Source organism: Melospiza melodia, chromosome 8 (genome assembly GCF_035770615.1).
Source record: "Melospiza melodia melodia isolate bMelMel2 chromosome 8, bMelMel2.pri, whole genome shotgun sequence".
Taxonomy (NCBI): domain Eukaryota; kingdom Metazoa; phylum Chordata; class Aves; order Passeriformes; family Passerellidae; genus Melospiza; species Melospiza melodia.
Window position 1 is genome coordinate 33,247,169 of NC_086201.1, and position 15,040 is coordinate 33,262,208.

The 15,040-nt window shown below is 40.4% G+C and overlaps 1 protein-coding gene across 12 annotated transcripts in view; it reads left to right on the top strand.

Annotated features, from left to right (window-relative positions):
• Positions 1-15,040, top strand: part of UNC80 (unc-80 homolog, NALCN channel complex subunit) — a 127,141-nt gene that overhangs the window by 32,753 nt on the left and 79,348 nt on the right. For 6 of the 12 annotated variants that reach the window (XM_063162619.1, XM_063162624.1, XM_063162620.1 and 3 more), the window contains exons 17-22: positions 1,366-1,532; positions 2,238-2,339; positions 4,269-4,483; positions 4,981-5,087; positions 5,568-5,727; positions 9,355-9,527. In XM_063162619.1, coding sequence (XP_063018689.1) covers positions 1,366-1,532; positions 2,238-2,339; positions 4,269-4,483; positions 4,981-5,087; positions 5,568-5,727; positions 9,355-9,527 — 924 coding nt within the window. The remainder of the gene's footprint in view (positions 1-1,365; positions 1,533-2,237; positions 2,340-4,268; positions 4,484-4,980; positions 5,088-5,567; positions 5,728-9,354; positions 9,528-15,040) is intronic. The other 6 variants (XM_063162626.1, XM_063162630.1, XM_063162631.1 and 3 more) reach the window with 3 other exon arrangements.

Below are 15,040 nucleotides of genomic sequence, written 5' to 3' on the forward strand. Positions count from 1 at the left end.
ACTGAACACGTGGAGGAAAGGAAGGTGTTCCTTTTTACTATGCATGTGCTGTCTTCCCAGAGCAGTCAGTGGACTGAGTGACATAAGTGCTCTTCTCCCAAATTGGTGTACCCTAGCAGCTTGTCTCAGGCCATCTGCTTTATTGTCAGAAATTAGGATTTTTCATGGAAGCAAACAAGAAATATTCTTGTATTCCATCGTTACAGCAGAGCTGTAGAGACACTGAAGTCCAGCTAAAGGGGCAGTAATGCTCTGTGAGGAGAAGTAAAACCACATAAATGCCTTGAAGGAAAACCACATTAATACTTAAATCAGCAGTGTAGTCTACCTATGTCCAAATCCTCTAGTTCTTATGGATATTCCTCCTTTGGAATGTTTATTGTAAGAGATTATTTGGTGGCATACAGAAAAACATGCCCCATTATTGGACCTAGATTAGGAGCACTAAGGGTAAATTTTTCTTATAAATTGTGTTTCTTTCTAGAGCTTTTTTAGTGTTTTAGTGTGAAGCTTATCCCTAAGGGTAACACTGTTAATTGTGACTGTATGGAGAATACAGCATGTAGAGCATGTGTGCAGATTTGTTGTTGCTTTGTCATTGTTTAAAGTTAATCTTGTTTTCAATATCCTGCTTTAAAAAAAAAAAAAAACTTAATTGGGATACAGGTGAAATTATAAATTTGTTGAGGTTTTTTTGTTTGTTTGTTTTTGTTTTCATTTGTTCCTTGCTGAGAATTTTCAGAATAATCCAAGGTCTTTCAGGAAAGCTCACAGATCAAAATTCAAGCCCTCTAAAACTGTTCCCTCCATCCCCTTGCCCCCTAAGGTATAGAGGTGATTTGCACATCACAGATGTGTATGGATGTTCAGAACTAAAAAGGGCTTTGAGTGTAGGAGGGAGGTTGGGGAATGAGTGAGTCATTCCTCTCTCTTCATATCATGTGAAGCTCTAAAATAACAAAAAAAAAATCCCAATATATCCCTGGTTCTGAAAAAAACATGCAGTTGTTTGCACTCTACGTCCTCTCACATACACCTGAGGTATTTTGTGTCTTTAAAGTTTGTGATCTAGATGAATGGTATAAAGCAAACTTTAAGTTTGTAGCTCCCTCATTTCACAGGTTTTCTTTTAGCCTCTGATACCTCTCCATCTACAATATCCCAATGCAGATCATGTTGTTCTGCACTATGAGTTTCCAGCCAAACACCACAAACCATACACCTGAAGAGTAGATCACACAAGAGCCAGAGGAGAAGTTATGGCCTGGTGAAGTACCTCAGAAAGTACTGACTCTCACTCTTCTTTAGAAACTGCAGACTGAATTTGTTTTTGGTTTTTTTTCTCCACGGTGTCTTGCTGCTCAGGGCCTGTACTGTGATATCCGACAGCTGGTGCAGTTTATCAAGGAGGCCCATGGGAATGTATTCAGGAGAGTGGCACTCAGTGCCCTCTTGGACAGTGCTGAAAAGTTAATACCAGGAAAAAAGACAGAGGAAACAGAGCAAGAGCCAAAACCTTCTGGGAGCAAAAGGTGAGTGTCAGGAGGGAGAAGGTAAATGACTGACTTGCATATGACTCTATGGCTATCTGTGCCAAACACAAATATAGGAAGTCCCAGAGGATTGTTTTATATTTAGAGCTTGTCAGTTCTTGATGTACAGACTTTTGCTGTGGCAGCAGCCTCCTTTAAAATTTAACGATCTGAGACTGCAACAAATTTGCAGAGAAAATCATTGGCAGTCTCATATAAGAGGCATAAGAGAACAGGAAGCACTGGGACAAGGAGAGGTTAAGAGAACTAAGAAGCACAGTGTCACTCCCAAAACACTCAGTGCATGTACTTTTTAATATGCATCCACATCCTTTGGGATGTGTACCTGTTTTTCTGACAGGCAAACCCTGGTATGCAAAACAAGTCCCAGAAGAAATCTAATACTGACATGCTTCTTTATCAAAAAGAAATTTCCTCTGGTGCTTTGAGGAATTTGTCATATTAAAATGTTGAGAAGAAGGATTAAGAGAGTTGAAAAAGTCCTGAAAACCTTGGCTTTGCTGCTAGGAGCTGATGCCTTTTTTTGGGAATAGTATGTGAGTTGCTAAGGAGAGAGTGCCTCTCTAAAGCTACTTTGCAGGTTTCCATGTGCAGTTCTGTGTGATGACCATGAGATGGGCCATCCATTTGCTTTGGCTGATGATTTATCTTATGTAGATCTTATCTTTATCTTACCTTGTGTAGATCTGAGGCAGGAAGTGTCATCATTGACAAAGGGCAGGCCTCAGCTGCCCCTGATGAGTGCCGGAGTTACGTCTCAAGCCGTCCCATGCAGACTCCAGAGCAGTAAGTAAATATATAAATATTGAATTGTTCAATGTGTTCATGCCAGCAGCTCCCTCCTGGGGTTGGTGCAAAGGGGCAGGAGAGCAGACTCACCTGCTTGGATGGTACAGCAAACTGTTGAGTGTCTACACAGGAGCTTCTGCAACCAACTGGGTAATGCCTATTTTCAGTGCTGCCAACTGCACCCATCCTGATTTTGGTAGGGAAACAGCAGAGGTTTGCAAATGACAATGCAGGAGATTTGTCAATACTGTGTACCATGCTACCAGAACATGTTAATTCCTCAGAGATTTAACCACTACTGTTCTCAAAGATTTGTTTGTACTCCTGGGTGAGGATTTTATTATTTTTCAGCTTCCATGTTGTTGCTCAGAGGCATTAATACTTCAGTGAGAGCCTGTCCATTCCTGACCTGCCTTGGGCTCTGAAGATTGCTGTAGTTCCCTTTTCAGCACAGGGAATCAACCTGCTGTTGGCATCGAACATCTGAAATCCATGTCCAAAGAATTCTGCCATTTACTATTGAATTAAACTTAGGCAATACTCTTGAGAATTTTAGAAAATTATGCAAATGGCCAATGATCCCTAAGTAATTTTTGGGCAAGTCATTTAACTCCTCTGAATACACGTGTGTCTTGTTAAAGAGCTTTGAGATGCACTGCATGAAGACATTGCTTGCACAAGGGCCCAGAGCTCTACATCACATCCTGCCTTAATTGAGCCTGCAAAGTCTCACTATTGCTGAGACAGCAGGGATAACACAAAGCCTTTTACTGCTCTGCAGGATTGTAGCAAGTTGTTCCTCTCTGAGCCCTGCCATAGCTGTGGGACATCTCAAGAATATAGTAAAAAATGTTGTCCCAATTCCAGTTCTAAATGAGCTGTCATCATGTCCTAAAGCTTTCGGGTACAAATGCTTGTAGAAATTACTAATGTGGTCTTAGAAGTGTAGTTCATTGTGACATAAAGAAGGTGGTTTACTTTCATGTGTAGAAACTAAAAATTGGAATGACCTGTTCAATGCATGTTGTGAATGGAGAGGAGAGCTTAAACAAGTCCTTCCTTTGAGTCAGATTTCTGGCAGTAACTCTTTTTAGGGGCAGCCTGCACCACAGATTGCTCTCACTCCTGGCGTTCTTAGTAACAACCAATTAGGTCTACTACAAAATGAATTATTTATTTAATGGACACAAATTTAACTGTCATAAGATTTTGACTGATTACTTACTACACAGGATAAACAAAAGAAACACTACTAGTAGATGAACATTTTGGTGCACTGTAGTAATAAGGTACCTATATGACAGCTAGAGAAGAAATACTTTAGATTAGGATTCAATGTATCTTACTATCTGTTTCTGGTGGGGCATACATAAAAAATCTTTTGCTCTCAATTTCTGGAGAAGTAACCACCAGGATGCATCCAAGCCTGGGGAAGGAGCCCTACAGGTTTCCAGGGAGTGTGTAGGAGACTTGTGCCTCCATGAAACTTTGTGTAGCTTTTATAGTTGTAAAATGTCTCTCAGTTAAGGATTGCTCACTTATCTCTTTACACCTCACTCTCAAGGTCAGGGATGTACACTGTCTGATAATAACCAGAGAGAACTCCCTTTTGGGCATCTGTCTGGCCTGGGTTATCTCACCCATGTGCACCACGTGTCTGATGGACAGAGCAGATAAGCTGTCTATGCTAGAGGGGGATGATGTTCTGCCACAGTGCCTAAGGGCAGAAAAGATGGTTATTTTGTGTCTTGAACAACACTGAGTGTGTTGTTATGTCCCACTAAGAGCAGTGTATTTGGAATTCAAAATGAAACAACCTCAAGCAATAGAGAGATTAGGAGTGTGCTGCAGAAAGGAGATTCTGTTTCCCTGAGCATCCAAACTTCACTGAAATGCAGTTGATGCTTTGCATCCCTTCTGTTCCAGTGATGAGCAGATCCAAGGGGCCAATCTGGGTCGCAAGGACTTCTGGAGGAAGATGTTTAAGTCACAAAGTGCAGCCAGTGACACCAGCAGTCAGTCTGAGCAGGACACGTCCGAGTGCACCACGGCTCACTCTGGAACCACCACAGACAGGCGCTCCCGCTCTCGCTCCCGACGCATCTCCCTCCGAAAGAAACTCAAACTCCCCATAGGTAAATGTATGTCTCTTTCTATTCTATATACCTATTGCATGTGCAGAGAAACACAGCTAGACATAGCTGGTTTAAGAAATCCTGCATCACAGTTCCTTATTGTCTGTATATTCTCCCAAAAGAAGCTGTGATTTGCTGCTCGCTCCATTTTGCAGATGTGGAAGTGAGGCAAAGGGAAATGTAAGCAATTTGCCAAAGAGATCAGGGGATATTTTTGTCAAAATAGATTAGTGAAATTTTTCCTCTAATGTAGTAGAGGAAATCCCACAGGCACTGTTCCTGTCTCTGGAAGAGAAATATTCCAAATTAACATTTGTTTGACAGAGAATATTCTGTTACAATTCCCAGGACCTGGCCTTGCATGGTAGTTAATACATGTTACATGAAAATGTTACCTTATGCTTGTCTCTCATTTTCTCATGCCTTGGTGTGGCCACTGTGGAGAAATAGATTATTCTAGGAAGAATGCTTAGATTTGCACTGAGTGGCTCATTCTGTGACAGGGAACTGGCTGAAGCGCTCCTCCCTCTCTGGCCTGGCTGATGGGGTGGAAGATCTCCTGGATATCAGCTCTGTCGACCGTCTCTCCTTCATCAGGCAGAGCTCCAAGGTAAATGTGTCAGGCTGGATTACAGAGAGCTTAAAAAGGCAGGATCTGGCTGGTTTTAGCTGCACATGGGAACATTTTTATTCAATATGGACTTTGCAGCTAACAAGACTGTCAGAGAAGTCTCCAGAGTAGAGCCATGGCAATTTGACACTGGACTTCTGTACTTCAAGGTGAAGACTAGGTTAAACTTACACTGCTCTGGTGCACTCAGAGGAAAGCGCAGGCTCTGTCAACACACTTGAGCTTTAATTTTTGGTCACACTTCTCCTTCCTTCTTTGTCCTTCCACAGCCTCTCAAGAAAGACCAATCCTTTAAGCAGAAAGCTTAAAAGATGAAGTGCTTCAGCGTATGTAAATCCGTGCCCAGACCCAGCTGTGTTACTCTGGTGACCCTCACAGCCCCTCTGTAGATGTTTGTGCCCAACCAATGAGTGTCTAACCAGGTTCCCCAGGCTGACCAGCCCCTCTGTCCCTGCACAGGTGAAGTTTACCAGCGCAGTGAAGCTGTCAGAAGGAGGGGGCCCAGGAGGAGGCCTGGACAACGGGCGAGACGAAGAGGAGAATTTCTTCAAGCGTCTTGGTAAATGGCGCACCTGCCGAAGACACCCATCCAAGCTCCATCACACAGAAGAAAAAGATGGTTAGAAATCAGGGTTCTCGTCTCCTTTTTGCTTTCTTTTTATCATTTTTTAAAAATATATTTCTTTCTGTATTTTACCCCTTTCCCTTTTTTCCTGCTTTCTCCATGGTTTTTGTCTCCATCGTAGCCTTCTCCAATTTTTTAGTCTTTGTAACTGTTTTCTTTCCCTTCCTTCTTGCTTTTGTTTTGATTTAGAAAAAAGCTGTGGTAAATTTTTTTTTTCTAAAAAATAATATCAGATTATCCAAATAAATTATAAAATACAACATTTGGGCTTTTAAAATCAAATCAAATTTGAAAATTCAATACTTGCTCCAAAGCACTTATTCAGTTCAAAATTAGGTATGTAAATCTTCTGTTGTCCAATACAATAATTCCATCTGTTTTTTTGTTTAGTTTTGTTTTTTCAATTTGTAACTATTTGGCAGTTTTAGCAAATATCAGCACAGAAATGGAAAACCCTACACAAACCTTGTTGTAATTATCTCTTTTCTTCTGTGTTTGCATGTCTAGTCTCTGCATACCATTTGTTAGGGATGCTGTCCCTTTTTGTTAGCACACAACGTAAGAATAGAAACATTCCTTTTCTGTTCCACAGAAGTGTATTTAATTGTTATGTATTTTCAAAGTCAGCAATGTCTGAAAAGTGCTTTTATGAATAATACAAGGTCATGGTATAATCTGTTTTAAGATATCATGCAGTCATTGACATGCTCATGTTGTCAGCTCAAAGCACATCCTTCTTGCCAGGGGGATAACCTTGTCTCTTGAAGTTCTGTTACTTTTTTTTAAGGCAACACAACTGGATTCCCAAAAACACACAAAAAGGAGTCAATTTTATTTTTTAACATGATTTCTGTAGTTTTATGATATGCTACATTTTCTGGCATTATGTTTGGTTTTCTTCTGACATTGCACTTTGACATTGCATTGTGTGTATTTTGCCATCACCTGTCCCAGGCCTGCAGTGTAATGCATTTAAGGCATTTTTAAGGCAAGTGATAATTGCAAAATATAAGCATATCTTGTCACTGTAAACGGGTCATTATCTGCCACTGGTGAATGGTGGTGCCTTTCTGTTAGCTCCTAGATGAAAAATATTGTTCCTTTATGAGAATGCATCAGTTCAGCACCTTGTTGTAGTCTGGTAGCATTCCCTAGCAATGGAAGAAATTTGTTTCTTCATCCACTGTTTTGTGCTGAAGTGGGTGTGAAATACTTCCACTATATTTTAAAAATGGTTAGAAATGGCTGAGGGGCAGTGAGAACTTTACAGAACTTTACAGACTGCCACAGCTGTTTCTGCAGTGTGCCTGTGAGATGACCTTCATGTTTTGCCATAGAAAATTACTTTTTTTTTTAAATCTTGCTAATACAAGAGTAATAAAAGTTTATGAGGCAAAGTGTGACAGTTAAGGAAGCTGTATCACTGTATCTACAAGGGTCTCTGATACTTAATGAGAGCCACATAGCTTTAGCAAAAATAGTTGTATCTGCCCTCTGTATGTCTGTGCTTGCATGTGCACAGTGATATCAGAGCCTGTTCGTGGTGGGACAGTTTATAACCCAGTAGAATTCTACAGCAGCAGTACACTGAGCCTTCAAATTTCCAGTGCTTCCTTATCTTCCATAGAGATCAATTTTTCTGTGCTTAACAAAGGGAGAATAAAAGCCTTTTAAGGGCAGATGGGTGTACTGTTAAATCCCTCAAGATCTGATCATAGGCATTATCCTGGAACCTCTCTCTGCCTTCTCATTTCTGTCATTCATGGTGTTATGCTATTACTTTGCTCTTGTGTTTTTTTCATGTGGTGTTTCCTCCTGTGTTTTTGGGTTTTTTAACAGTAGACCAAATTTAAGAGGTAATGCATAAAGGAGAAATAAATTGCATTAGAAATTATAAAAAGTAGAACAATTTGTGACATTATTTATGAACTGTAATCTTCGTTGTGATTTATCATGTAGACCACTGGAAATTCTGTGTTACAGATGTATGTAAGCATACATATGTGTGTGTATCTGTATGTGTGCATATGTATACATATATCTACACATTCATGTGTAAAAATATTTATTTTAAAGTAAATAAATATTTAACTATACCTCTTTTTACCTATATTAAGAGCACATAGACATGGATAGAATTACAGTGCTTTTATGTGAGACCCAAAATGTTCCTTTGGGCACTTACTGAAGATGCTGTTATAACAGTCATAGCAGGGAGGCTCAGATAAGATATAAAAGCTATAAGAAAACAGGAGGACTTGGAAGGATGTTTGTAACTGCTCACATGTGTAAGTGTTCTACTTGTTCTTTCCACTTGGTTTGATCCATTTCAATGGAGTATTTTCCCAACATAGGAACATTTTGTTTGCTGGTAACTAGGTACAGCTTCACTGGAGAAAAAAAAGGACAAGGAATTTGTAAAGAGGTCTCTTGAAATTTGATATACTTCTGTCTTCAAGGGAAAAGTAAAGATCTACATTGTTATTTTCTGTTGTGGTTTTTTTTTTTTTGTGGTGCATAAATGCTTTCCAGGTAATTCTAGGAAGTGAGTTTCAGCCATCCTTCTTTCCTGAAGTAGACAAAAAGTCCTGTAGAGCTGATGTTTTTACTCTTGTCTTTCAAGTTATCTATATTTAAAACCAATTTTGAATTCTCTACTCTGTGTTCTCTTCTTTAGTGCTTTTTCCTTCAGTGTACTGTAAACTTTTGTACTTTTAGATGTAAACAGGGAGAGTATTATGGGCAAAGACAGAAAGCCCAGAAACTGACTTTGCTTTTTTTTTACCAAACACTTTGACCTTCAAGCAGCTTTCCTTGTTTCTAATCTGTCTTTCTACCATTCTCTCAACTCTATCATTACCAATTGCATAATGATGTTCTGCACTAGAAGTGCTAATTTGGATTAGTTGATTTAGGGTGTGAACTCTATACATAAAATTTAAAATTGTCCCCAGGGTGGGATGCCATCTTCATTTTTGAACTGAACTCTTTTCCATCCCAAAACATACAAGACCCTTCAAGGGAGAGAGGCTGGAATGATGAAATCTAGGAGTTGAGGCCAGTCTCACTTTCCTCTTCACTCTTGTGGCAATTGCAGATGTTTGCCTGAAAAAAGTGCTTGATTTCCACATAGACTACACATTCACTACTGATTTTTCTGTCCTAATAGATATGTTACTAAACTGATCCATGAGGAATAAGGGTTATGCATGCTGCACTTTAAACTAAAAGGTAATAGAGAAGTAAGTTAGGAGATTAGTAAGGAAAAAAAAGAACTGTAAGCAAGATGATCTGTGTTAAACAGGTGGGGAGGAAAGACAGCATCCTAGTTCACCTGTGTTGGAGTAGCTCCTGGGCTACACACTGAGTATGGTGGGACTGTTCTGGGAAGATATCAGTGTGACCAATGCCAGAATCTGACTAGTTGTGTGTCTGTTTCATGGAAGTCAGGAATGTTGCAAAAATGAACCTGTTATCTTCAAGATAACACAAGGAGAGAAAGAGATTTACACTAAGGCTGTACTCATCGAGGTTTTTGTTCCCCATTTTTTACTGGTGAGAGACTGTGTTCCCTTCTCTCTACCCCTCCCTGCATCCCTTCTGTACTCTCTCCCTCTTTAGGTTGCCACAGCTTTGATGATCACTTGGCCTCCAAACAAGAAGGAGGGAAATCCAAGAACGTTGTGAACCTGGGAGCGATCCGCCAGGGCATGAAGCGCTTCCAGTTTCTGCTGAACTGCTGTGAGCCAGGCACCATCCCTGATGCCTCCATCCTGGCAGCAGCCCTGGACCTTGTAAGTGATGATTGCTCTGTGGTTTCCTGCTGGGAGCATGTGCACACGTGGTGGTCCACTGTCATTCACTAGTGCTCCTCGTGCCCCACAGACAGAGTGTAAAGCATCACAGCAATGCCAGCTGCTGCTGGTGGTGTTAGCTGGAGTTTTAGCATCTGTGAGTGGACAAGTTTGCAGACAAAATGGATCTTTTTTTTGTTACATGGCTCCCCATAACTGCATTATTGCCAGTGCAAAGCTTGTATTGTTGTCTCAGTACTTCTCTCACAGATGCTCTGTTTCTGCTCCTAGTGCCAAACTAGAGAATAAAGATTGAATAACTGCTTGGAGAGGTGCAGGAATTCCACTCTTAAGTTCTGACAGAGTTTAAGTGCATTAGGCAACACTGAGCTATTAGTTACCAGAGCCAGTCAGTGGAAAAAAAAATTAGATCACAGTATGCTTGCTTTTAAATGTGGATATTGCTGATTTGCCAGTGCAAATCAAAGAAGTGACGCAATTCAGTCCCTTCTTCCTGATATTCTGTATCTCCTTCCTTCTTATCCTTGCAGTTGTGTTTTTTAACAATCCCTCCCATTTCTAAAGCTGTGGCCTTCACCCTGTGATTCATGAGCCAGTGGGGCTCTGTGAGGTGTTTATGTGACAGGCAAGGAGTGTGACAAATACAGCTGTGAAAAACCAGTCAAATATTAGCAATTTCTCTGCATGCTGCTTTTTACTTCCTTCCCTAAGTGTTTGGCTGTGTGCAAGCTGAAAAAAGATTAGAAGATTAAAATCCACATGCTCTCTATCCCTTTTCTTCCCATGCCCCACCTCTCACCTGTGTGACTGCTGTGCCGTTTGTGCACAAATTCAGTTTTTTTTGCTCACTGCTGGAGGTCTCAGGCTCATGGACTCTGCCTTGCTGCCCTGACCTGTGCTGCATTGCCTGCTCCATGGCTGTGGGGATGTTATGTTCTGTGCTCCTCTCCTCTGTACCTTCACCTTGACCTTGCACCCTTGCTCTGCACATACAAGCACATCTGCATTGGTGTTGGTCTGGAGTTGCTGTTGCTGTCAGTTCCCATCCAGCTCTGCTCTTTGGAGTGCTCCTCACCCATCTCCCCACGGACACGGGTTCCATTCACTGTTCCCCACACCTCCTGCCAGGGATTGCTGTTCCTCTGGATGGAAGCTGTGGGTGCAGGGGCTGACAGAGTGCCCTTCCTGGTGGCTCTTACCAGTCAGGGTTGCAGTGAGCTCACAAGGTGGCTTTCAGCCTGCTGAGTGTGTGACACTCAACTCCAGTCCTCAAGGCTTCCAGGCTGCCACCCTGTTCCAAATTCTAAGCTAACACAGGAAGGTGTGAGGTGCATGGGCAGGAAAGAGCTCATTCCCAGCAAGTTTGTCACCAGGAGCCTTCTGAAGATGCACCTCTCTCTGTTCTGATAAATCAGATGGTAAAATGGGGTTTGGCAATTATGTCCCTTTTGCCTGTTAATATCTTACCTAATTTTTTAAATTTCCCAAATGCCTAAGCACAGACCAGCTTACTCTGCCCATGCATGCAGTCAGCTGGAAACTACCAGTCAGAGTGAGCTGTTTGAAGATGTCTGACTTCCAGAGCTGACTTCTACAAACTAAAATGTAACTGTCTCTCCATTCCACTGAGTGATGCAGAAAATGTTGGTATTAGAATTTCTGAAGGGTCTTCAGCTAAAGATGAAGGAAGCCTTGCTCTAACTATAGCCTTGGGAGGCTCCAAGTACCTGTTCAGTTGGCATTTTGTCTACAAAGTATGGGAGATATATAAAAGTTAGGCAGTCACATGCAGTGTATATCTTAAAAGGTGACAGCCTGTCATATCACAGTATTTCTTAATGGCAATGGAAAATTCCCACACTGTATGTCAGCAGAGTATATAAAATTAAGTATTCTGGGTGTTTTAACTTCTGTTTTCAGGCTTTTGAAGTAATAGTTTGAATCAGGTCTGATGCAAATGAAAAGCATCTTAAGTCATTTTATCCAGCCTGGTTGCTAAGGCAACCTTTAAAAAATGAAAGGCAAACAGTTCCAGTTTCAGTTCTCCCATAGTTTTTCTGAGCATGCTTTATCATTCAGGTTTGCAAAATTCCATTCTTACAGCAACTTTGAAATCTTTGATCAGCCCGGATGTTTATTTAAAGAAATTAGAGCAATGGAACAAAAGATGCATCCTCATGGAGTGAATAATTGGTTTGTGTATTAAAATAAGTGTGGCCTTAGGTTTAGTGGCTATGCAGTTAACATATTTTCCTAGAAGCAGCATCCATACTTGACTAAATTTTTAAAACCACTATCAATATATGGATGTGAAAACATTCACTGATAATTGATACATTGCAGACAGCTTCATCTTTATGTCCCTAGATTAAATCCAGACTTTGCAATAGTAAAATTGATTTATTTTGGGATATTTCAGTCTATGCTTAAGTTCATGTTGAGGGTTCGAATAAATGTTACTATGTTACCTCAAGTATCCTAATTAGACTGCTGTAAATGACTTGCCATCATTACATTTCTCCAATAAGATGTGTGAGCTCATTTGTTGTGACATGTAAATCTTTTATCCTTGTTGGAATGCAATAGTGGTGCTGTTTTCTGGTAGGATTGTGTTTGAGGTGACCTCTGAAGTACTGGGACAGTAGAAGCAAAGTCTAAACTGCAAGAATACTTTTCAATATCCTGGCTCCATGTCACCCTGGATCTTTGGCAGACTGGATTGTTCCCATGGCAGAAATATTTCTCTGTGGAAGTGCTTATGCTTGGGAAGGAAGTCAGAGATTGCTACAAACAGGTCCCAGAGTAAAAGACTGGGAACAAAACCAAAGAACTGTGTCGTGGATTGTACTCGACCATTTTGTAGATATAACCAGAGAGGTTTGAACTAATTGGAACAGGCAATTCTCCAAGACACTGATTAATAATTTACTTGCAACCTGTCTTCATGTACCTGCTAAGACAACTTTCATGTCAGAGTCACTTTTGCTTAAACAAAGCAGAGCTACCCAGTCAGCACCTTTTGAGAATACTCAAATTTACCTTGGCATCTGTTAAAAGTAGGTTATTGGTATTACATGCCCTTTTTTTCTGTCTTGAAGAGAACAGAGCCAAAAATGAATTTTTGTTCAAAGTACCATGTGAACTTTAAGAAGGGACTCAAGGAAAAGTACCACTGATTGATTAGTGCCATAAAAGTCATTGTTCATGACAACAAAACTGGACATAGGTACTCTGTAGTGATAAAACTGCAGAATCAGGTTTACATGGCCAATAATGTGATGCTGTGAAATTCCAAATCCACTCTGTATTTGGTTCCTTCCACCCAGGTCACTTGCTCTTTAGAACAAATCAGGTTATCTGTTGAAAAAATTCATTGGGATGACTCGAATTATTAACAAAATGGCAAATTAATGTACATTTATACAGCACAAAAACAAGTTCAAGGTGCAAGACAATATAGCAGGTCTGATGTTAAAAGTGGGCTTGTGAACAGTTGCATAGGCACGGACAGACTTGTGAGGGTATTGCTGCTGTGTCAGGTGTTGACAGTGACCACGGTAACTTGTGTTCTTTTCAGCTGCTCATCACCTGCCTGATTAATTTCTCTCCATTTGTGATGTGTTTCTCTGTTGTGTGAATCCATCTCTGTTCATTCTGTCACATCTTCATCTTTCTCTTGCTGCTGCTGCTTCAGGTTTCTCAGAGCCTCAGGTAAGCAATCACAGGGAGCTTGAGCCCTATCATGTTCCTTCATACCGGAGGTCTTTGCAGTGATTTTAAAATAATATAGTGATTTTTAATTAATCCTGCTCCTCCCTTTGCCCCCATCCTACATATCCTCCTTTAATTGTGCTAGCTATGTGCTTTCATCGTGTTTACAACACTTTTCTTTACAGGATTCCAGTATGCTAAGAAATTTTGACCTCATTGCTAGTGAACTAAACCAATAGTAGACTAAGGCTGGGGCTTTATCTCTTCAAGTATATCTCCATGGTTAAGGTTTTACTTTGTGAGAATAAAAGAATAAAATCCTCAACTATTGTGTTCCATAATGCATGTGATCAACAAGTATTTAGTAATGTTTTTCCAGTGCTAAATACTAGTTTTGTTTCTGGGTAGTGAGTGTCTGCATTCAGCTTTCTGCCTTCTTCATCAGAACATCATGGCAGCTTAAACCTTCCTCTTCAAGAGAATTGCCTTTTTTTTTTTCCCCCAATGTTTGCAAAAATGTGAGCAAAAGCTGCATATGGATGTTGTGTCAGTAATTTCTTAAATCAAACTTAGAAGCATTGGTCCAAAATTTCTTGTTTTCAGTTTTTGATTAAAACACTCTTGGAGGGTCTATTTAATAAAGTTCAACAGAGCATCTTACAGGGTCTCAGGGCCTGTCTAGTATTTATAGACCACATTTGACAAGCCCTTCTTTAAAAGTAGCTGCTGATCTGTTTAAATTTTTTAATTAAAGCTGTCAGCAGCTAAAAGTGTGTAACACATGTTTGTGCTCTGTGAAATCCCTGTTAGTGAACCTTTTAAAGCCAGCTGGTAAACTGTAGGCATTGTTGTATTCTTAGTTTAACAACCTGCTGTTTGCAGGAGTTTTGGTTGTGGAAATTGCAGGAAGAAAGGGGGAAATTAAATGGAAATTAGGAAATCCATTTGCTTTTTAGTCATTTTCTGTGTCTGTAAGGATATTATTTTGGCAGTTTAGTCTGCTGGGGAAAAAAGCTACTCCTGAGTCTGAGCTACCCTTTAGGAAACAAAATTACTGTGTCCATTTTTTGAACATTTCTGGAAGTTTCAAAAGCATTCTTTATTGGTCTAACATGTCTCCTGCTAGGTGATTTAATATAACCTGAGATACAGTCAATATAATTTCTTCCATTAAAGTGATTCTTTCAAGCCAGGGACAGGAGGATTTTCCTCTGAAAACTAGTCAGTCCTTTCAAAACTCAGCTGCCTGCTGTTATTTCAGTACTGAATTGTTAAGGTGATTGAAATTTGGCAGTGAAATTTTGTTGACTTACACCAGAGTAATGTACTTCTGTCTCCATGGGTATTAATTACAACCCCCAAATAGTCTTTTCCTAGTTTTAACAAACCTCAATTTATGCTCTCATCCCCAAGATTCAGAAGCAGAACCTCAAGTGACAGACGCTAGGATCTGTGTGGCCGTGGTGTCATTTGTTCCTGCAATATTTGCAACCTCAGCAGCAAAGGTGGATCTAAAACTTGACTTGTTTGTACAGTAACAGTGCCATGGTGTCATTTGTTCCTGCAATATTTGCAACCTCAGCAGCAAAGGTGGAACTAAAACTTGATTTGTTTGTGCGGTAACAGTGCTAGATACACGCTTCTGCTTTTGCAGTTAGGTGGTTTCTGAAGGAGAGCATTACAGAGGGCTATAATGTTCTTTTTAAGTTTTTATTGTGTTTCTTCCTGCCCTTCTAGTGGACAGAGCAAGACTGCTCAGTGTTTATGAGCACAAGAGGTGA